Raw genomic sequence first — 22,500 nt, 5'->3', positions numbered from 1 at the left:
CAGTTGTTTTCAGACAACCTACTACAGAGTTTACATTTGGCTCCAGTTAACTGGAAACAGAGGTATAGGCAGAAAATAATCAGAGGGAGGGATAGACAGAGGAGGCTGTGAGATGGACAGACAGACCGGGTGAACGAGAAAGAGAGAGAGAGAGAGAGAGGTGGGGACAGAGAGAGGAGTTGAAGGAGACTGAGTATTGAAAGAGTGAGAAGGACAGAGAGAGAGAGAGAGAGAGAGAGAGAGAAAGAGAGAGTTGTGACAGAGACAGGAGTTGAAGGAGACTGAGTATTGAAAGAGTAAGAAGGACAGAGCGACAGCGAGATGAAAAAATTGAGAGAATGAGAAAAGGAGAGTTTATTGGAAAGAGGGAGATTTTCTCTGAACCACTGACTCGTGAGATTACACTGGAGAGGGACCTGTATGCATGCGCACACCCACACCACACATGCATGCGTGCACTCACACGCACGCATATAAACATTTGCACACAAACTCACACGTACACACAGATGTGTGCATAATACTCAATGGCATTCACATGCTCTCTGTTTCTCCCTTGCACGCAAACACACACACACTTGAACACAAACACACACACAATTTGCCTCAGAGTGATTTTAATCAGCCTGCTATTTGGTGTTTACATCAAATAGCGTGTGTGTGTGTGTGTGTGTGTGTGTGTGTGTGTGTGTGTGTGTGTGTGTGCGTGTGCGTGCGTGCGTGTGTGCGTGTGTGCGTGTGTGTGTGTGTGTGTGTGTGTGTGTGTGTGCGTGCGTGCGTGCGTGCAAGGCAGAGTGACTGAAAGAAACTGAAAGATTAGAATAGAGAGAGAGAGAGAGAGAGGGTATGTCCATACCCCTGAACAAATACAAAATATAGATTATCACATGGTTGATTATTTTCATCACATACACAGACTAATTTATTCACAAATAAAATAAATAGTGGAGAAGGGTATTTATTTTGGATATATTATTAAATAGTAAAATACATAACATAAATACATCACTGTGCCAAATAGTGTTTTATAGTGTTTAGAGAAGTTGTCAAAACAACACATTTAAGTGTATGTGGAATGTAGGCCTACTAGGATCGACTACCTTTTTTCACTGTCAAAAACGAAATATAAACTAAGCTATGATGACATAAAACTATGACTAAATATACAAATATACTGACGTTTTATTTGCGTCAACAAATAAAAACTAGTCTAAAATGTTATGGGGAGACTAGTGGAGAAGAGATCCAGTAGAACTGCAAGTAAAGAAAGTATTTTTATATTTGGTTGCGCTCAGGTGTTGTGTTCTGAAAATAGCAGATCTACAAGCTTGTAGATCGGCTATTTTTGTCTCCACCAGGCCGAAGGCATGTGGGGAGAGTATGTTTTGCACTCCGTCCGTCCGTGTGTCCGTCCGTCCGTGTGTCCGTCCGTCCGTCCGTCCGTTAGCAGCTAATCTCGGCCACCGTTAACCCGCTCGATGCCAAATTTTGCACACACACTCCCTGGATGCCAACGATGAACCTCTGCCCCAAACTTTCCAGAACGGCCTGTTATAGCGCCACCAGGAGGCCGCTTTGTGCAAAACAACTTTTTGCACAGTACACCTACAGATTTTGTCCAAACATCACGCAAATTGGTACACAGTCTCTCTACAGCCATTCAACGAAACCGGTCTTTCAGATTTCTCAGACTCCATCCTGATTGGTTAAGATTGGCTTCCAAAGTTCACAGGAGTGATCAGTTTCAAACAAAATGCTGCAAATCATGAACACATCGCGTGATTTCCTTGAAATTGTGCACCCACATTGCCACTAGGCCGAGGACGAAATGCCACATGAACAATTTCAACTCAGCCTCAAGGTGGCGCTATAACTGGCCGAAAAGTGTTTTTACCTCTAACTGCACAAATCTGTGGATCACTTTGTATGCCAACTCCCTAGAGGCCAAGGAAAAACCTTTGTCTGGAATTTTTCACATCTGCTCTTTATAGCGCCACCAGGAGGCCCACATATGTAAAACACATTTTCTATTATTACTCCTTCAGATTTTATCCAAATTTCACGCAAATCGGTACACATGATCTCCATAGTCATGTGATCAACACAGGTTTGTTTGATTTCTCATATTCCATCCTGATTGGCCACGATTGGCTCCTACAGTTTTCAGGAGTAGCAAATGGCCACAACTCCTCAACGCAGCGTCCGATTGCGATGAAACTGTGCACGCATATTCCCACTAGGCTGAGGAAGAATCCTGGTGGAGACCTGTGCCGATTGGCACTTTATCTAGTTTAGCATGTAACCAAGTGGCGGAGAATATTATACAACTTTTTATACTATGTAAAATATATAATTCGTTTGGAACGATCAATTCTGACACCCAGGGCATTTAGAAGAGGAATATCGATGAGATTCCTGTAAATGCTCTCAAATAATTGAATCGAAGCACACACAATGACGGAGAGAGAGAGAGAGAGACAGACATAGATGTGACTGGCTCCATACCACAGAACCACTGTCTATACAGATTAGAAGTATAATATTTCAAGCTGTCCTCTCAACTACAACTACAAACCACTGTCCAATATTATTCACATGAAACTGTATATTCACATCATCATGACACCAGTTGCACACTGACTGTTTGTCTCCACCAGGCCGAAGGCATGTGGGGAGAGTATGTTTTGCACTCCGTCCGTCCGTGTGTCCGTCCGTCCGTCCGTGTGTGTGTGTCCGTGTGTCCGTCCGTCCGTCCGTGTGTCCGTGAGCAGCTAATCTCGGCCAGCGTTAACCCGGTCGATGCCACATTTTGCACACACACTCCCTGGATGCCAACGATGAACCTCTGCCCCAAACTTTCCAGAACGGCCTGTTATAGCGCCACCAGGAGGCCACTTTGTGCAAAACAAGTTTTTGCACAGTACACCTACAGATTTTGTCCAAACATCACGCAAATTGGTACACAGTCTCTCTAGAGCCATTCAACGAAACGGGTCTTTCAGATTTCTCACACTCCATCCTGATTGGTTAAGATTGGCTTCCAAAGTTCACAGGAGTGCTCAGTTTCAAACAAAATGCTGCAAATCATGAACACATCGCGTGATTTCCGTGAAATTGTGCACCCACATTCCCACTAGGCCGAGGACGAAATGCCACATGAACAATTTCAACTCAGACTCAAGGTGGCGCTATAACTGGCCGAAAAGTGTTTTTACCTCTAACTGCACGGATCTGTGGATAACTTTGTATGCCAACTCCCTAGAGGCCAAGGAAAAACCTTTGCCTGGAATTTTTCACATCTGCTCTTTATAGCGCCACCAGGAGGCCGACATATGTAAAACACATTTTATATTATTACTCCTTCAGATTTTATCCAAATTTCACGCAAATCGGTATACACTATCTCCATAGTCATGTGATCAACACGGAGCGCCACCATTTCCCATCTTCCATCCTGATTGGCTAAGATTGGCTTCCAAAGCTCACACGATTCGTCCATTTCGAAAAAAGGCCACAAATCACAAACACAGTGTGCAATTTCCGTTAAATTATACACGCACATTTTCACTAGGCCGAGGACGACATGCCACAATTTTTTCCTCAAAATCAGCCTCACGGTGGCGCTATAACAGGCCAATTCCTGTTTTTAGCTATAACTGCATCGATCTGTATACAACTTATGTATGCACACATGGAAAAACATTGTACCTGCATCCCTCCAACACGAACCTCCGGCCCAAATCTTCCTCAACAGCCTGTTATAGCGCCACCATGAGGCCACAACCTGACCTGCCCTGGTGGAGACCTGTGCCGATTGGCACTTTGTCTAGTTTATACTCTCCTGGGCAGAAACCTCATCTTAATATCATTTTTAATTTTATTTTATTTTTGTAAATGAATGCCCAACTTAATCATGCAAGAATGTCGCACTATAGACGATTTGTGAGCTTGTTGAGCCGCAATTTGTTTTAATATAGTTAATAACAAAAAGGGAACTGTTTTGGACATACAAGTTTTCCACCTGACATCACCACTATACAGAAAACTATACTATACAGAAAATAGCAGATCTACAAGCTCACAACACGTCGCTTTGCGCCACACTGTGAGCTTCTTAAATGTTTGGTTTTTCTTTTCTTTCTTCATGAAATTACTTTAGTATTACTTTACTTTAATTATTTCTTGGGAAGGATTTTCGAAAATGTTTTGAAATAACAATTACATGCAAAATGTAGGAAACAAACAATAAAGGGAGCCATGATGAGTGTCCGACCCACCGATGAGTCCCGAGCCAGTGCTATAGGCCACGGTACACACCCACAGAATAACCAGCCTGCATGGAAGTCAATAAATGGCTTTCTAAAAGCGTCCTCTCAGCCGCAGCACACGGCCAACAATAACACAGCCATCTCATTCATATTGAAATATCCAGGCGTTTATTGAGGGCGAGAGTGAGAGGGAGATAGAGAGAGAGAGAGATAGAGAGAGATATGGACGAATAGGGGGTTGATTAAAAAGATGAGAAGAAGATGCGCGGCAGGGACTGAGAGAGAGTCAGCTTTTTGAAAGAAAGAAAAGAGAGCAGAACAGATGGAGACAATTATAATAATTCATATTCACACTTTGGCGTCGCTGAGCGTGTGAGTGAATATCTGCAGAGGCCTGCAGAGAGGGTGGGGTTGGGGGATAAGGGGGTGGGGCGGGGGGGGGGGGGGGGGGGCAGGATGAATAATGCCAACGTCAATGCAGTCCAAGAGTCATGTTGAAACAAACAGGAACAATATTGGCAAAAGAAAACTCGGCAACTCAACCATGTAGATTCCAACACTCCAGCTAAAGGAGAAAACTTTATTATACTCTTTAACTTATAGTCTTTAAGACTCTTACAGGAGAACTCCTGTTAGCGTGTGTAATGCTTGGTTACATTTGTACACACTCAAGAGTTACAAATGGATACATTGAGGTTGAATTCTATGCAAATGTAGTCTTGTGTATAGCCAGACAACTATTCCACAATCTCTGAATAATAGACTCTGAAACTACAGACCTCTTGAATGCCATTTCTGGAAGTTGCCATTTCTGTTCCCGAAAAGAATATATCATTTTTTAGAATATATATGTTTCCATTGCTACAAATTCAAATTTGCACGACATCAACGACAAAACCGGAAATGGGGAGAGAAGCGGGAAATCCACCTGACTCCTAAATCTATATTAGCTCCCAAATTTGCACAGATTGTATCACGGAAGCATTTGAAAATGTTGTCAACAGTCTGGCTTGAGAGAAAGACCAGCAGGCTACAAATGTAACCAAATGGACCTGTATATAATTGTGTTATCTTCATTCCTATAGCTATCATTGAGGCCAGAGCAGACGGTGCTCCCCCTGGTGGACAAATCCAACATTGCGGAGACGAGGAGAGGCGTGACCTTCCAGCACCCAGAGATCCTGGCTCACGCTGACCTCGTGACCTCTGACCTCACCGAACCCTACTACTGGAGACTGCCTGAACAGTTCAGGGGCTCCATGGTGAGGAGTGTGTGTGTGTGTGTGTGTGTGTGTGTGTGTGTGTGTGTGTGTGTGTGTGTGTGTGTGTGTGTGTGTGTGTGTGTGTGTGCCAGAATGAGTGAGTGAATGTGAGAATGAACTGGGGACTGTCAATTTAACTGCCCACCTACATAGCTATAGCTATCTCTCTCTCTCTCTCTCTCTCTCTGTGTCTCTCTCTCCAGATCACAGCGTATGGGGGTCAGTTAAAGTATGCAGTGTACTACGAGGCCAGAGATGAGACTGGCTCGTCCTCCTATGAGCCTCAGGTCATCATCAGAGGCGGGCCCAACAGAGACCTCGTGATGACGCGCCACGTACCGGGACTCCAGATTGGACAGCTCACCCGCCACGAGATTGACATGACAGAGGTGAGGGAGGGGCCAACGGGGGACAGGGGCGGGGTCCGAATGAAATGACGACGGAGAGAATTTAAGAAGGAGAGATATACCTGCCAGACGAGTAGGATACAAAGAGATATACCTGCCAGCCATAGGATACAAAGAGATATACCTGCCAGACAGTAGGATACAAAGAGATATACCTGCCAGACAGTAGGATACAAAGAGATATACCTGCCAGACAGTAGGATTCAAAGAGATATACCTGCCAGACGAGTAGGATACAAAGAGATATACCTGCCAGACAGTAGGATACAAAGAGATATACCTGCCAGACAGTAGGATTCAAAGAGATATACCTGCCAGACAGTAGGATACAAAGAGATATACCTGCCAGACAGTAGGATACAAAGAGATATACCTGCCAGACGAGTAGGATACAAAGAGATATACCTGCCAGACAGTAGGATACAAAGAAATATACCTGCCAGACGAGTAGGATACAAAGAGATATACCTGCCAGACAGTAGGATACAAAGAGATATACCTGCCAGCCATAGGATACAAAGAGATATACCTGCCAGACAGTAGGATACAAAGAGATATACCTGCCAGACAGTAGGATACAAAGAGATATACCTGCCAGAGAGTAGGATACAAAGAGATATACCTGCCAGACGAGTAGGATACAAAGAGATATACCTGCCAGACAGTAGGATACAAAGAGATATACCTGCCAGACGAGTAGGATACAAAGAGATATACCTGCCAGACAGTAGGATACAAAGGCTGAAAGGCATGCATTTGCATTCCATTGGGTGATTGAGGGTCGTGCTCTACGCACAACGGCAAATCCGCTGCCCACAAATAGTTCTCAGGTCTGGTGTTTGTCCTCTTTATTCGTCGTGTTTTCTAATGGATTTACGTTTTATTGTCTAGGCTAAATGTCATAATTGAGTTTAAACGTGTAAAAATAGATTAGTGTTAATTTAATTCAATTGATAATGTGGGTTACAGTGAAAAGGACAATTTTGTGTGGTGATAAAGATTAATTTAGCAGCTTTTTAATGGAACTGAAATTGGAATTGGAAACATTTTTTTTTTAAATGACTTGTTGTTCAGCACGTGAACACATCTGTTATTCCTTGCATATCAGGTATACTAATTACATGAAATACCTCTAAAATAATTTTCTTCTCAGCCATTTTTATTAAACGGTAGCACGTTTCGAGAATACAAATATTCACATTGCAGGAAATAGTTTATATTTATTATGTTATAGTGGTGATTTAGACTGTTGGGAAAGTGGCCTTTTATAGTTTATTAAAAAAGGGTGTGAAATCCAATCCCAACAGTGAGTGGTGCCAGACAAAACCTGCGGAGGGCATTTATTATTGTTTTATTTCTTTGCAACGGCAGAAAGGTCTGGTTTCCAGGGTTTAATGTGTCAAATCCATGGTGTTTGTGTCCATGTGTTCCCAGCATGAGTGGAAGCACGCCGACGGACGCTCCATGACCAGAGAGGACCTCATGAACATTCTGTTCTACGTGGACTATGTCCTGATCAAGGCCTCACATGGACACCTGATGAGACACAGCCGGTAAGACACGCACGCACGCACGCACACAGAGAGAGACAAACACAGCCTGACGTGTTGCCATTCACACCTTTGTTTTGGTGTGACACTGGCCCTAATCAGTGGGGAGGCAAGTTAATTAAGCATATCTGTCATCTATTACATCAGGTGATGATTATCTTCACTGTCAGTGTAAAAGACCACATCAATCCCTATCACTTTCATTGTGGCTGTCTGTCTGTCTGTCTGTCTGTCTGTCTGTATCGATAATACCTGGAGGTATTACGGAAAGGAAGAGGCATGGAAGTAGGAAGAGTGTTATTCTGTGAAAAGAGCCTATTATATGATGTTATTGACAGCAGTTGATCTTCAGATGTCAAAAGGTGGATATTGAGTGTTAGGTAAGGCTGGGTGCAGAGGCCCAGGCGTGCTATGGGTCATAACATCTGCTTCTGTGTTTCACAACCGATCAATACTGGCAGCTACTAATTGGCATACAGCAGTACAGTAGTGTACTGTACCTTTTCTAGGTCACGGCCCAGTTGAAAATCTCCCCTTTTCACTTTAACTTAGAGCCAATTGTAAAAAATGCCTTTTAAATCCTAAGAGTTTTCAGAAAAACGTATGTTATATAGCTAAAATGATACTGGATTGAAAAACTTAAAAAAGAAGTTGAAAATCACCTTCATACAGCGATGACTGTAACTGCAATGTTTGTGGTTTTTTTCTTTTGCAAACTTGTTTTGATTTCCTCTCTCTCTCTCCCTCTCTCTCTCTCTCTCCCCCTTCTCTCCCTCTCTCTCCCTCTCCCTCTCTCTCCCTTTATCTCTCTCTCTCTCTCTCTCTCTCTCTCTCTCTCTCTCTCTCTCTCTCTCTCTCTCTCTCTCTCTCTCTCTCTCCAGTATATCAGAGATCAGTCTGACCGTGGCAGAGGATGGCAGACCCTCCACAGAGAGTGAGCGAGCCCATCAGATCGAGATGTGCGAGTGTCCGGCGGGATATTCTGGACTCTCCTGTGAGGTACGGTACTCACACAATGGATCAGCATGGCAATGACATTAATAGTGTCAGTGTCAAATCCTCCGTGTTCATCTGACTGACTGACAGTGTACAAGTGTCTACCAAATGGACCCTGGGTAGGGATGGGGAATAGAAACTAGCTGCCAAAAGCTCACAAAACATTCGTTAAATCGAACCCATTCAAGCCGGGGAAGCATCTGTCCTTTGGCAAATATACAATCTCACAGCTGATTTAGAAGGCATTTGTAGAATCCTATGAGCTCCTATAACATCAACGTTATGTACAATCACAAATTAAATAGGCAGGGCTGAAGAAATTTAGTGAAACTTATTTTTATGCTATAAATAAAAACATCTAACCACTTTCGGAGCCACTGATGGAAACCAACCCTGCATTGCCTCTGAAAGGTTCCCATCCTCCCCTGGATTGGGTGGAGAGATGGAGAACAGGACGCGGGGACGAGCCCCCACTTACTGTACATATACTGTATACTGACGTATGCAGCCCTCAAGAAACGGATGCGTTTGTGGGTTGTGTGGGTTGTGTGGGTTGTGTGGGTTGAGTGGGTTGTGTGGGTTGAGTGGGTTGTGTGGGTTGTGTGGGTTGTGTGGGTTGAGTGGGGTGTGTGGGTTGTGTGGGTGCAACGGAACGCATGCACTAGTGCTGAAAAAGTTAGTTTTTTTTGTTTTCCGTAATGTGGGACCTTGGGGAAAAAAAACGCTTGGCATCTGCTGTATCACAAACCTCCACAGATTCAGGTAATCATATTTTACGTCGCTGTCGCATTTCTGAAACCTTGTATTTACATATTTCAACTTTTTATTTTATTTATAATTTTTTCGTCTCACAAAAGTAGTGAAAATAGCCGATCTACAAGCTCACATTGCGTCGCAACGTGACATGTGAGCTTGTAGACTTATTGTTATTGTTTCTATAACAATAGATGGGAACGGTTTGGTAAATCAGAGGTTTTCACCCGACAGCGACGTACAGACAGTAGTACATGGTGTTAGACAGTGACGTACAGACAGTAGTACATGGTGTTAGACAGTGACGTACAGACAGTAGTACATGGTGTTAGACAGTGACGTACAGACAGTAGTACATGGTGTTAGACAGTGACGTACAGACAGTAGTACATGGTGTTAGACAGTGACGTACAGACAGTAGTACATGGTGTTAGACAGTGACGTACAGACAGTAGTACATGGTGTTAGACAGTGACGTACAGACAGTAGTACATGGTGTTAGACAGTGACGTACAGACAGCAGTACATGGTGTTAGACAGTGACGTACAGACAGCAGTACATGGTGTTAGACAGTGACGTACAGACAGTAGTACATGGTGTTAGACAGCGACGTACAGACAGTAGTACATGGTGTTAGACAGTGACGTACAGACAGTAGTACATGGTGTTAGACAGTGACATACAGACAGTAGTACATGGTGTTAGACAGTGACGTACAGACAGTAGTACATGGTGTTAGACAGTGACGTACAGACAGCAGTACATGGTGTTAGACAGTGACGTACAGACAGTAGTAGATGGTGTTAGACAGTGACGTACAGACAGCAGTACATGGTGTTAGACAGTGACGTACAGACAGCAGTACATGGTGTTAGACAGTGACGTACAGACAGTAGTACATGGTGTTAGATAGTGACATACAGACAGTAGTACATGGTGTTAGACAGTGACGTACAGACAGTAGTAGATGGTGTTAGACAGTGACGTACAGACAGCAGTACATGGTGTTAGACAGTGACGTACAGACAGCAGTACATGGTGTTAGACAGTGACGTACAGACAGTAGTACATGGTGTTAGATAGTGACATACAGACAGTAGTACATGGTGTTAGACAGTGACGTACAGACAGTAGTACATGGTGTTAGACAGTGACGTACAGACAGTAGTACATGGTGTTAGACAGTGACGTACAGACAGTAGTACATGGTGTTAGACAGTGACGTACAGACAGTAGTACATGGTGTTAGACAGCGACGTACAGACAGTAGTACATGGTGTTAGACAGTGACGTACAGACAGCAGTACATGGTGTTAGACAGTGACGTACAGACAGTAGTACATGGTGTTAGACAGTGACGTACAGACAGTAGTACATGGTGTTAGACAACGACGTAAAGACAGTAGTTCATGGTGCCACCGCTAGTTTGGGGAGTTTAGCAGCCAAACAGAAGCCTATTAGCAAACGGTAGCTAAACTCTAAGTGTTGAGGTCGCTCAGGGCTGTGCGCTGACAGATGGTCGTTCTATTCGTAGCCGCCGTCGTTGTTAATAAAGTATTTTTAAACGGGCGTTTAGCGACTAGCCGAGGGAACAGATGGCTCTTTAAATGGACTCCATTAATTATTACTGAACAGGAGAGAGAGGCAGAGAGTTACCTTGCTGCCGTGTGTGTGTGTGTGTGTGTGTGTGTGTGTGTGTGTGTGTGTGTGTGGGAGGGTGTGTGTGTGTGTGTGTGTGTGTGTGCGTGCGTGCCAGCGCATGAATGCGTGCGTGTCTTTCTGTGTGAATCTGTGTTCAAAAGTTACTGAAGGGAATAACTCTTAATTGAGTGTGTGTGTGTGTGTGTGTGTGTGGTCAACAGTTGCCTGGAGGAATAACAATTAGGGATGATAATGTGCGTGTGCATAGCGATCTGGGTTGTGTGTGTGTGTGTGTGTGTGTGTGTGTGTGTGTGTGTGTGTGTGTGTGTAGATTTTTGACACATTTTACACACTCACAGGCTACTAGCACAAAGAAGGTTTACACAAACAAGGTGTCTCAAAATAATCAATAAAAGATACACATAATTACTAGATAAATAAACAGTGAGAGTATAGTGAGAAGAAAGGTAATAATATTAACAGAAAAAGACAAACAAAACAAAACAAAGATTATCAGCGTAAACCCCCCCCCCCCACCCCACCCCCCAAAAAAGTATACACAGTCCAGTCCACTGTCCGTTATTGTGTGTGTAACATTGTGTGTGTTTGCCGTGGTCATTCAGGAGTATTATTGTTATTAGTATTATTGTGTCTGTAACATTGTGTGTGTTTGCCGTGGTCATTCAGGAGTATTATTGTTATTAGTATTATTGTGTCTGTAACGTTGTGTGTGTTTGCCGTGGTCATTCAGGAGTATTATTGTTATTAGTATTATTGTGTCTGTAACGTTGTGTGTGTTTGCCGTGGTCATTCAGGAGTTATTGTGTCTGTAACGTTGTGTGTGTTTGCCGTGGTCATTCAGGAGTTATTGTGTCTGTAACGTTGTGTGTGTTTGCCGTGGTCATTCAGGAGTTATTGTGTCTCTAACGTTGTGTGTGTTTGCCGTGGTCATTCAGGAGTGTGCTGCTGGGTTCTACCGCCTGCGTGGCAGCGGGGGCAGCGGCGTGGGCGGTGGGCTGCCGTCTGGCCTGGCGTCCCACGTGCCCACCGTGGCGGGCATGGGCAGCTGTGTGAAGTGCCAGTGCAGCGGGCACTCCACCACCTGTGACCCTGAGACGTCCATATGCCAGGTAAATGCTAGGGGTGTGTGTGTGTGTGTGTGTGTGTGTGTGTGTGTGTGTGTGTGTGCGTGTGCGTGTATCCATGAAAGCTCTGTGGGCGTTCAGCATTACCTGTGACCCTAATATAGTACTTCCATATGTCTGGTATATCTGCTGTGTGTGTGTGTGTGTGTGTGTGTGTGTGTGTGTGTGTGTGTGTGTGTGTGTGTGTGTGTGTGTGTGTGTGTGTGTGTGTGCGTGTGCGTGTGCGTGTGCGTGTGTGTGTGTGTGTGTGTGAGATGTTAGCTAATTAGCCTTGGGATAATTGATGAGGTCACACCTGTGTGATATGTCTCTTGTGGGTCTATGGTGACCGTATAAGAGGCACTGTCTGTCCCTCTTCTCACTGTCTCTCTCTCTATGGTGACCCTATAAGAGGCACTGTCTGTCCCTCTTCTCACTGTCTCTCTCTCTATGGTGACCCTATAAGAGGCACTGTCTGTCCCTCTTCTCACTGTCTCTCTCTCTATGGTGACCGTATAAGTGGTTAAAGGAAATACAAATCATGCAGATCTGGAGATTGGGTTTCATTGAAACCAGGACCACTGGCAGAGTGGCCACACACACACACACACACACACACACACACACACACACACACACACACACACACACACACACACACACACACACACACACACACACACACACACACACACACACACACACACACACACACATTGCTATCATCACACATTCAGTGACACAATACAGTTAAGTCCTCTAATTGTCCCTCGCCCCACAGCTCCTTCCCTCCTCCCTTGATTATATCACTCCATTCTCTCCAGCTTTCCTTAGTGTCCTGGTCCATGTCCCCCTTTCCTTTCCTTAGTGTCCTGGTCCATGTCCCCCTTTCCTTTCCTTAGTGTCCTGGTCCATGTCCCCCTTTCCTTTCCTTAGTGTCCTGGTCCATGTCCCCCTTTCCTTTCCTTAGTGTCCTGGTCCATGTCCCCCTTTCCTTTCCTTTCCTTAGCGTCCTGGTCCATGTCCCCCTTTCCTTTCCTTAGCGTCCTGGTCCATGTCCCCCTTTCCTTTCCTTAGCGTCCTGGTCCATGTCCCCCTTTCCTTTCCTTAGTGTCCTGGTCCATGTCCCTTTCCTTTCCTTAGTGTCCTGGTCCATGTCCCCCTTTCCTTTCCTTAGCGTCCTGGTCCATGTCCCTTTCCTTTCCTTAGTGTCCTGGTCCATGTCCCTTTCCTTTCCTTAGTGTCCTGGTCCATGTCCCTTTCCTTTCCTTAGTGTCCTGGTCCATGTCCCCCTTTCCTTTCCTTAGCGTCCTGGTCCATGTCCCCCTTTCCTTTCCTTAGCGTCCTGGTCCATGTCCCCCTTTCCTTTCCTTAGCGTCCTGGTCCATGTCCCCCTTTCCTTTCCTTAGTGTCCTGGTCCATGTCCCTTTCCTTTCCTTAGTGTCCTGGTCCATGTCCCCCTTTCCTTTCCTTAGTGTCCTGGTCCATGTCCCCCTTTCCTTTCCTTAGCGTCCTGGTCCATGTCCCTTTCCTTTCCTTAGCGTCCTGGTCCATGTCCCTTTCCTTTCCTTAGTGTCCTGGTCCATGTCCCTTTCCTTTCCTTAGTGTCCTGGTCCATGTCCCTTTCCTTTCCTTAGTGTCCTGGTCCATGTCCCCCTTTCCTTTCCTTAGTGTCCTGGTCCATGTCCCTTTCCTTTCCTTAGTGTCCTGGTCCATGTCCCCCTTTCCTTTCCTTAGCGTCCTGGTCCATGTCCCTTTCCTTTCCTTAGTGTCCTGGTCCATGTCCCTTTCCTTTCCTTAGTGTCCTGGTCCATGTCCCTTTCCTTTCCTTAGCGTCCTGGTCCATGTCCCTTTCCTTTCCTTAGTGTCCTGGTCCATGTCCCTTTCCTTTCCTTAGTGTCCTGGTCCATGTCCCCCTTTCCTTTCCTTAGTGTCCTGGTCCATGTCCCCCTTTCCTTTCCTTAGTGTCCTGGTCCATGTCCCCCTTTCCTTTCCTTAGTGTCCTGGTCCATGTCCCCCTTTCCTTTCCTTAGTGTCCTGGTCCATGTCCCCCTTTCCTTTCCTTAGTGTCCTGGTCCATGTCCCCCTTTCCTTTCCTTAGTGTCCTGGTCCATGTCCCTTTCCTTTCCTTAGTGTCCTGGTCCATGTCCCTTTCCTTTCCTTAGTGTCCTGGTCCATGTCCCTTTCCTTTCCTTAGCGTCCTGGTCCATGTCCCTTTCCTTTCCTTAGTGTCCTGGTCCATGTCCCTTTCCTTTCCTTAGTGTCCTGGTCCATGTCCCCCTTTCCTTTCCTTAGTGTCCTGGTCCATGTCCCCCTTTCCTTTCCTTAGTGTCCTGGTCCATGTCCCCCTTTCCTTTCCTTAGTGTCCTGGTCCATGTCCCCCTTTCCTTTCCTTAGTGTCCTGGTCCATGTCCCCCTTTCCTTTCCTTAGTGTCCTGGTCCATGTCCCTTTCCTTTCCTTAGTGTCCTGGTCCATGTCCCCCTTTCCTTTCCTTAGCGTCCTGGTCCATGTCCCTTTCCTTTCCTTTCCTTAGTGTCCTGGTCCATGTCCCCCTTTCCTTTCCTTAGTGTCCTGGTCCATGTCCCTTTCCTTTCCTTAGCGTCCTGGTCCATGTCCCTTTCCTTTCCTTAGCGTCCTGGTCCATGTCCCTTTCCTTTCCTTAGTGTCCTGGTCCATGTCCCCCTTTCCTTTCCTTAGTGTCCTGGTCCATGTCCCTTTCCTTTCCTTAGTGTCCTGGTCCATGTCCCCCTTTCCTTTCCTTAGTGTCCTGGTCCATGTCCCCCTTTCCTTTCCTTAGTGTCCTGGTCCATGTCCCCCTTTCCTTTCCTTAGTGTCCTGGTCCATGTCCCCCTTTCCTTTCCTTAGTGTCCTGGTCCATGTCCCTTTCCTTTCCTTAGCGTCCTGGTCCATGTCCCCCTTTCCTTTCCTTAGCGTCCTGGTCCATGTCCCCCTTTCCTTTCCTTAGTGTCCTGGTCCATGTCCCCCTTTCCTTAGTGTCCTGGTCCATGTCCCTTTCCTTTCCTTAGCCTCCTGGTCCATGTCCCTTTCCTTTCCTTTCCTTAGTGTCCTGGTCCATGTCCCCCTTTCCTTTCCTTAGTGTCCTGGTCCATGTCCCTTTCCTTTCCTTAGTGTCCTGGTCCATGTCCCCCTTTCCTTTCCTTAGTGTCCTGGTCCATGTCCCCCTTTCCTTTCCTTAGTGTCCTGGTCCATGTCCCCCTTTCCTTTCCTTAGTGTCCTGGTCCATGTCCCCCTTTCCTTTCCTTAGTGTCCTGGTCCATGTCCCCCTTTCCTTTCCTTTCCTTAGCGTCCTGGTCCATGTCCCCCTTTCCTTTCCTTAGCGTCCTGGTCCATGTCCCCCTTTCCTTTCCTTAGCGTCCTGGTCCATGTCCCCCTTTCCTTTCCTTAGTGTCCTGGTCCATGTCCCTTTCCTTTCCTTAGTGTCCTGGTCCATGTCCCCCTTTCCTTTCCTTAGCGTCCTGGTCCATGTCCCCCTTTCCTTTCCTTAGCGTCCTGGTCCATGTCCCTTTCCTTTCCTTAGTGTCCTGGTCCATGTCCCTTTCCTTTCCTTAGTGTCCTGGTCCATGTCCCTTTCCTTTCCTTAGTGTCCTGGTCCATGTCCCTTTCCTTTCCTTAGTGTCCTGGTCCATGTCCCTTTCCTTTCCTTAGTGTCCTGGTCCATGTCCCCCTTTCCTTTCCTTAGCGTCCTGGTCCATGTCCCCCTTTCCTTTCCTTAGCGTCCTGGTCCATGTCCCCCTTTCCTTTCCTTAGCGTCCTGGTCCATGTCCCCCTTTCCTTTCCTTAGTGTCCTGGTCCATGTCCCTTTCCTTTCCTTAGTGTCCTGGTCCATGTCCCCCTTTCCTTTCCTTAGTGTCCTGGTCCATGTCCCCCTTTCCTTTCCTTAGCGTCCTGGTCCATGTCCCTTTCCTTTCCTTAGCGTCCTGGTCCATGTCCCTTTCCTTTCCTTAGTGTCCTGGTCCATGTCCCTTTCCTTTCCTTAGTGTCCTGGTCCATGTCCCTTTCCTTTCCTTAGCGTCCTGGTCCATGTCCCTTTCCTTTCCTTAGTGTCCTGGTCCATGTCCCTTTCCTTTCCTTAGTGTCCTGGTCCATGTCCCCCTTTCCTTTCCTTAGTGTCCTGGTCCATGTCCCCCTTTCCTTTCCTTAGTGTCCTGGTCCATGTCCCCCTTTCCTTTCCTTAGTGTCCTGGTCCATGTCCCCCTTTCCTTTCCTTAGTGTCCTGGTCCATGTCCCCCTTTCCTTTCCTTAGTGTCCTGGTCCATGTCCCCCTTTCCTTTCCTTAGTGTCCTGGTCCATGTCCCTTTCCTTTCCTTAGTGTCCTGGTCCATGTCCCTTTCCTTTCCTTAGTGTCCTGGTCCATGTCCCTTTCCTTTCCTTAGCGTCCTGGTCCATGTCCCTTTCCTTTCCTTAGTGTCCTGGTCCATGTCCCTTTCCTTTCCTTAGTGTCCTGGTCCATGTCCCCCTTTCCTTTCCTTAGTGTCCTGGTCCATGTCCCCCTTTCCTTTCCTTAGTGTCCTGGTCCATGTCCCCCTTTCCTTTCCTTAGTGTCCTGGTCCATGTCCCCCTTTCCTTTCCTTAGTGTCCTGGTCCATGTCCCCCTTTCCTTTCCTTAGTGTCCTGGTCCATGTCCCCCTTTCCTTTCCTTAGTGTCCTGGTCCATGTCCCCCTTTCCTTTCCTTAGTGTCCTGGTCCATGTCCCCCTTTCCTTTCCTTAGTGTCCTGGTCCATGTCCCTTTCCTTTCCTTAGTGTCCTGGTCCATGTCCCCCTTTCCTTTCCTTAGCGTCCTGGTCCATGTCCCTTTCCTTTCCTTTCCTTAGTGTCCTGGTCCATGTCCCCCTTTCCTTTCCTTAGTGTCCTGGTCCATGTCCCTTTCCTTTCCTTAGCGTCCTGGTCCATGTCCCTTTCCTTTCCTTAGTGTCCTGGTCCATGTCCCTTTCCTTTCCTTAGCGTCCTGGTCCATGTCCCTTTCCTTTCCTTAGCGTCCTGGTCCATGTCCCTTTCCTTTCCTTAGTGTCCTGGTCCATGTCCCCCTTTCCTTTCCTTAGTGTCCTGGTCCATGTCCCTTTCCTTTCCTTAGTGTCCTGGTCCATGTCCCCCTTTCCTTTCCTTAGTGTCCTGGTCCATGTCCCTTTCCTTTCCTTAGTGTCCTGGTCCATGTCCCCCTTTCCTTTCCTTAGTGTCCTGGTCCATGTCCCTTTCCTTTCCTTAGTGTCCTGGTCCATGTCCCTTTCCTTTCCTTTCCTTAGTGTCCTGGTCCATGTCCCCCTTTCCTTTCCTTAGTGTCCTGGTCCATGTCCCCCTTTCCTTTCCTTAGTGTCCTGGTCCATGTCCCCCTTTCCTTTCCTTAGTGTCCTGGTCCATGTCCCTTTCCTTTCCTTAGTGTCCTGGTCCATGTCCCCCTTTCCTTTCCTTAGTGTCCTGGTCCATGTCCCTTTCCTTTCCTTAGCGTCCTGGTCCATGTCCCCCTTTCCTTTCCTTAGCGTCCTGGTCCATGTCCCCCTTTCCTTTCCTTAGTGTCCTGGTCCATGTCCCCCTTTCCTTAGTGTCCTGGTCCATGTCCCTTTCCTTTCCTTAGCCTCCTGGTCCATGTCCCTTTCCTTTCCTTTCCTTAGTGTCCTGGTCCATGTCCCCCTTTCCTTTCCTTAGTGTCCTGGTCCATGTCCCTTTCCTTTCCTTAGTGTCCTGGTCCATGTCCCTTTCCTTTCCTTAGCCTCCTGGTCCATGTCCCTTTCCTTTCCTTTCCTTAGTGTCCTGGTCCATGTCCCCCTTTCCTTTCCTTAGTGTCCTGGTCCATGTCCCTTTCCTTTCCTTAGCCTCCTGGTCCATGTCCCTTTCCTTTCCTTTCCTTAGTGTCCTGGTCCATGTCCCCCTTTCCTTTCCTTAGTGTCCTGGTCCATGTCCCTTTCCTTTCCTTAGTGTCCTGGTCCATGTCCCTTTCCTTTCCTTAGCCTCCTGGTCCATGTCCCTTTCCTTTCCTTTCCTTAGTGTCCTGGTCCATGTCCCCCTTTCCTTTCCTTAGTGTCCTGGTCCATGTCCCCCTTTCCTTTCCTTAGTGTCCTGGTCCATGTCTCCCTTTCCTTTCCTTAGTGTCCTGGTCCATGTCCCTTTCCTTTCCTTAGTGTCCTGGTCCATGTCCCCCTTTCCTTTCCTTAGCGTCCTGGTCCATGTCCCCCTTTCCTTTCCTTAGTGTCCTGGTCCATGTCCCTTTCCTTTCCTTAGTGTCCTGGTCCATGTCCCTTTCCTTTCCTTAGCGTCCTGGTCCATGTCCCTTTCCTTTCCTTAGCGTCCTGGTCCATGTCCCTTTCCTTTCCTTAGTGTCCTGGTCCATGTCCCCCTTTCCTTTCCTTAGCGTCCTGGTCCATGTCCCCCTTTCCTTTCCTTAGTGTCCTGGTCCATGTCCCTTTCCTTTCCTTAGCGTCCTGGTCCATGTCCCTTTCCTTTCCTTAGCGTCCTGGTCCATGTCCCTTTCCTTTCCTTAGTGTCCTGGTCCATGTCCCTTTCCTTTCCTTAGCGTCCTGGTCCATGTCCCCCTTTCCTTTCCTTAGCGTCCTGGTCCACGTCCCTTTCCTTTCCTTAGCGTCCTGGTCCATGTCCCTTTCCTTTCCTTAGTGTCCTGGTCCATGTCCCCCTTTCCTTTCCTTAGCGTCCTGGTCCATGTCCCTTTCCTTTCCTCCTTATATGCATTTGTTTTCTCTCTGCCTTCATCTCTGCTACATCAGCACTTTCTACACATTCCATCTCTCAGTCTTCTGTCCTCTGCCTCCCCATCCTATTCATTTTGTCTCTCTCTCACCCACAGTCTTTCAAATTACACATCTTGTCATTTTGTCTCTCTTCCTTTCTCTTTTTGCCTTATCTTCTCCTTCACTCTCCCTACACCCCCCCTCTCTCTCTCCCCCCTCTCTCCCCCCCTCTCTCTCTGTCTCTCTCTCTCCCCCCCTCTCTCTCTCTCTCTCTCTCTCCCCTCTCTCTCTTTCTGTCTGCCTCGCAGCCATTCTCTCAAGCCCATTTTCCCTCTCCCTATAACGGCGTCATTAGCATTTTCTCCCCGCGCAGGCCAAATTGAAAAGTGCTAAACGAGTTTGCTGCCGTCGTGATTAGCGGTAACGAGGAACACAGGAAGTTAATGGAAACGACTCACCTCGTTAAGAGGCAACTTCCTGTTGTGCCGAATCCGAGTTTCTCGTTCCAAACAAGACAAGGCCCCGGGGAGGTGGGGGGAGGGGCGGGAGGGGGAATGTTTTCATGGATTTATCTTTTGTAGATGCACACATGTTTGTGTACCGTGCATAATGCCGTGTGTGCGTCCCTAAATTGAGTGTGTGTTTGTATCCGTGTGTGTGTGTGTGCGTGTGTGTGTGCGCTCGCTATGTTTGAACAAATTGGTTTGTTTGTACCTTGTGTTTTTTGGCATGGGTCATAAAGTAGATTAGACCTGGGGCCTAATATTCTTAATATCTCACAGAGCAAATTATCCTTGGACCAGGCGGCTGCCCCCGTCACACACATCTCAAATGCACGCACGCACACTTTCACATCTACACACAGATGTGAATGCGGCAGAGTGGCCGAATGGGAACGGCAAGGTTTCCAGTTCGAACCCGGGCTCCCCCAGAGTTAGTGTCAAAGTGTCCTTGAGCAAGACTTTGAACCCCTACTTGCTCCCGATGTGCAGGTTGGTGCCTTGCATGGTTTCCTCTGCCATCGGTGTGGGAATGTGTGTATGAATGGGTGAATGTAATCTATGTAAAGCGCCTTGGATAAAGGCACTATATAAATGCACCATTTACCATTTACCACACAAGTACTGCCTTGCCAAAATGAGTCGTTGACGGTTGCTTTTCAACAAGTGTGTTTAAAATAGGGCGAAAATAGCAGATGTACAAGCTCACAACACATCGCATCATGACGTTTGATACACATTAGGCCACGGACCCCGATTTCATACAATGTTTTATCTCTGGGGCCGCATATTGAGAACTAGTGAGTGACATGCGCTGTTATGCGATGTCACACATTCATTTCTGTGTATCTATGTGTGTAGAACTGTCAAGACAACACAGAGGGTGATAGGTGTGAGCGCTGTGCTCCAGGATTCTATGGAGTTGTACGAGGTCAGCCGGACGACTGCAAACCCTGTGCATGTCCTCTCACCAACACGCAGAACAAGTAGGCTCCTTTACCTTTACCACTTTAATGCAAGTTTGTACTGTCTTTCTCAGATATAGTTAGAAAAGCATATTGAATAGTTGAAATGTGTGTAAAGTTTTAACATGGTTGTTTGTGTGTGTGTGTTTGTAGCTTCAGTCCTACCTGTGTAACTGAGGGCTATGATGACTACCGCTGCACCGCCTGTCCTGAGGGATACGAGGGCAAACACTGCGAGAGGTCTGGCGCACGCACGCACGCACGCACGCACACACACACAGTGTTGCGTGGAAACGTTGTAGGCTACTGTATAGTTCTATTGTTTTATGTCCATATGAAAACTAAAGGGAAGAAGAAGAGGGGGAAGAGAAGTCAATCAAAGAAAACAATCTTCATTTATCTATTCTACTGTACATGTTTACGTTACACACTTACACCTGAGATACGATATAAAGGTGCATGAGCATAGCAGCACATGTACAGTATATACTGTACAGTATATTCAAGATTCAAGATGTTTATTGTACAAGTACATGCATTGTGAAAAACTTAGGTTGGGGGTGCTCCACAATACACAATATCCATATATGGAAGTTAGTTAAGGTGTGAGAAAACCACGCAAAAAAACAAATCCATTTGGCAGTTGTTAAAGAAATTGTTAAAAAAACATCCAAACATGACGATGAAGATGATGATGATGATGCTAAAAGCTCTCTAACGGCCGCCGTGTCCCTCTCCAGGTGTGCCACTGGTTACCACGGTGATCCGATGATGCCCGGCGGTCGCTGCGAGGAGTGTAAGTGTTCCCCGTGGGGGGCGTTGCCCGGACCGTGTGACCCCGCGACGGGCCAATGCCGTTGCAGGCCGGGGACGTCCGGGAGGTCATGTGACCAGTGCATGGAGAGGCATGTGTGTGGACCCGCCGGCATCACCTGTAAGACTAACTTTACACTTAAAGTACTGTACTGTGATGTCCCTCATCTGTTTTCGCAGATAGCGGATCTACAAGCTCGGAGCATCTAGATCTGCTATTTTCCGCCAACGTTTTCCCCCACATTACGGATGCTGGGGTTAAAGGATGACTTCATCTTTAACTAACTAACTGTTAATGAGCAGTCAAAGCTCTCTCTCTCACTCCGGTTGCCATGGGAGACACACAGGAGGACGGGGGCAGAAGTCATACTTTACTTTAGTCATTTAGAGAATCATTTCAACATCATTTAGATCTAATCTAAACTAGATATGACCATGATGGCAGGACCAATTCATGGCTATTATAGCATGGCTATAGAGGTAAGTGCAGTGCGTGCGAGTGTGTGCGTACACACGTGCGTGCGTGGAGAATAGAGAAGAACAGAGAAGAGACTCTGTGAGACATGAGGAAGACGTGAGTGTTGCTCTCATCAGAGAGACGAGGGAGGAAATGAAGTGCTCACTCAGGTCTTCCATGTTGTCCACACACGCTAACCTAGCTCCTCAAACACATCCTCAACGCTCCTCAAACACGCATGTTTTGGATTGTTTAGGAGGCGGGATCGCGCCGCCTTTTTGGAAACGCCTGGCTGGTGTTGTATACAAGAAGAACGTACACATGGAACTTGGTTCCATATACCCTCTTGGAGTTACAGAATGTGTAAGGGTCCATTTGGTTCCTAACTCTCATTAATTTTGGCTGGGAGCCAGCTGTTCCATAATAAATAAAGTATAAAATAATCTGAAACAGGTGTCAGAGGGTGAGGCTCGTTAACTTCGTTCTGAAGTTTTGTAGTGAAACTCCGGAAAGATGTTTTTAATGAAATGCTGACCTTATATACACTCCACATACACACTAAACTTTCTCTCAGCCGTTACATTCTTAGGAGCATTCCACATAATAAAACATTATTTTAACCCATTCAGGACGGGATCCCTTTTTGGTGTTATATGCATTATGTTATACTTTACCTATTGAAAAATAGCAGATCTACAAGCTCATAGCGCGGTACCGAGTGTCACGTTACGAGCTTGTAGATCTGCTATTTTTGAAAAAACGTGAAAACATGTGCACATTTTTTAACATTATATTCTTTCACAGCTAACATTTTCATTCAAATCTTTGCCCCTGGGAGGTCCCCTGAAACGACATATTTTGAGATGGGGCCCCGCGGCCAATTACGTTTGTAAAAAATGTTTAGGGTCCTTGACATGAAATAGTTTGAGAACCACTGACACAGAAACATTATAGGTTTTCAGAAGACATTCGCAGAATCTGGTCTCACTCCTAAATGGGTTAATCTGTACGGTTACCACGGAAGAGTATGTTTAGTGCAACGTCATTAACACAACTGTGGTGG

At 46.6% G+C, this 22,500-nt stretch overlaps 1 protein-coding gene across 7 annotated transcripts in view; it reads left to right on the top strand.

Moving 5' to 3' along the window:
- The window catches only part of lama2 (laminin, alpha 2), a 254,248-nt gene that overhangs the window by 171,661 nt on the left and 60,087 nt on the right, over positions 1 to 22,500 (top strand). For 6 of the 7 annotated variants that reach the window (XM_083790714.1, XM_083790710.1, XM_083790709.1 and 3 more), the window contains 8 exons: positions 5,354 to 5,530; positions 5,734 to 5,919; positions 7,372 to 7,490; positions 8,369 to 8,486; positions 11,835 to 12,008; positions 20,064 to 20,188; positions 20,321 to 20,407; positions 20,908 to 21,101. In XM_083790714.1, coding sequence (XP_083646840.1) covers positions 5,354 to 5,530; positions 5,734 to 5,919; positions 7,372 to 7,490; positions 8,369 to 8,486; positions 11,835 to 12,008; positions 20,064 to 20,188; positions 20,321 to 20,407; positions 20,908 to 21,101 — 1,180 coding nt within the window. The remainder of the gene's footprint in view (positions 1 to 5,353; positions 5,531 to 5,733; positions 5,920 to 7,371; positions 7,491 to 8,368; positions 8,487 to 11,834; positions 12,009 to 20,063; positions 20,189 to 20,320; positions 20,408 to 20,907; positions 21,102 to 22,500) is intronic. The other variant, XM_083790711.1, reaches the window with a different exon arrangement.

This window comes from Protomyctophum parallelum (genome assembly GCF_964188405.1).
Source record: "Protomyctophum parallelum genome assembly, chromosome: 19".
Taxonomy (NCBI): domain Eukaryota; kingdom Metazoa; phylum Chordata; class Actinopteri; order Myctophiformes; family Myctophidae; genus Protomyctophum; species Protomyctophum parallelum.
Note: the sequence above shows the minus strand (reverse complement) of the source record. Positions and strands in the feature narration are given on the sequence as shown.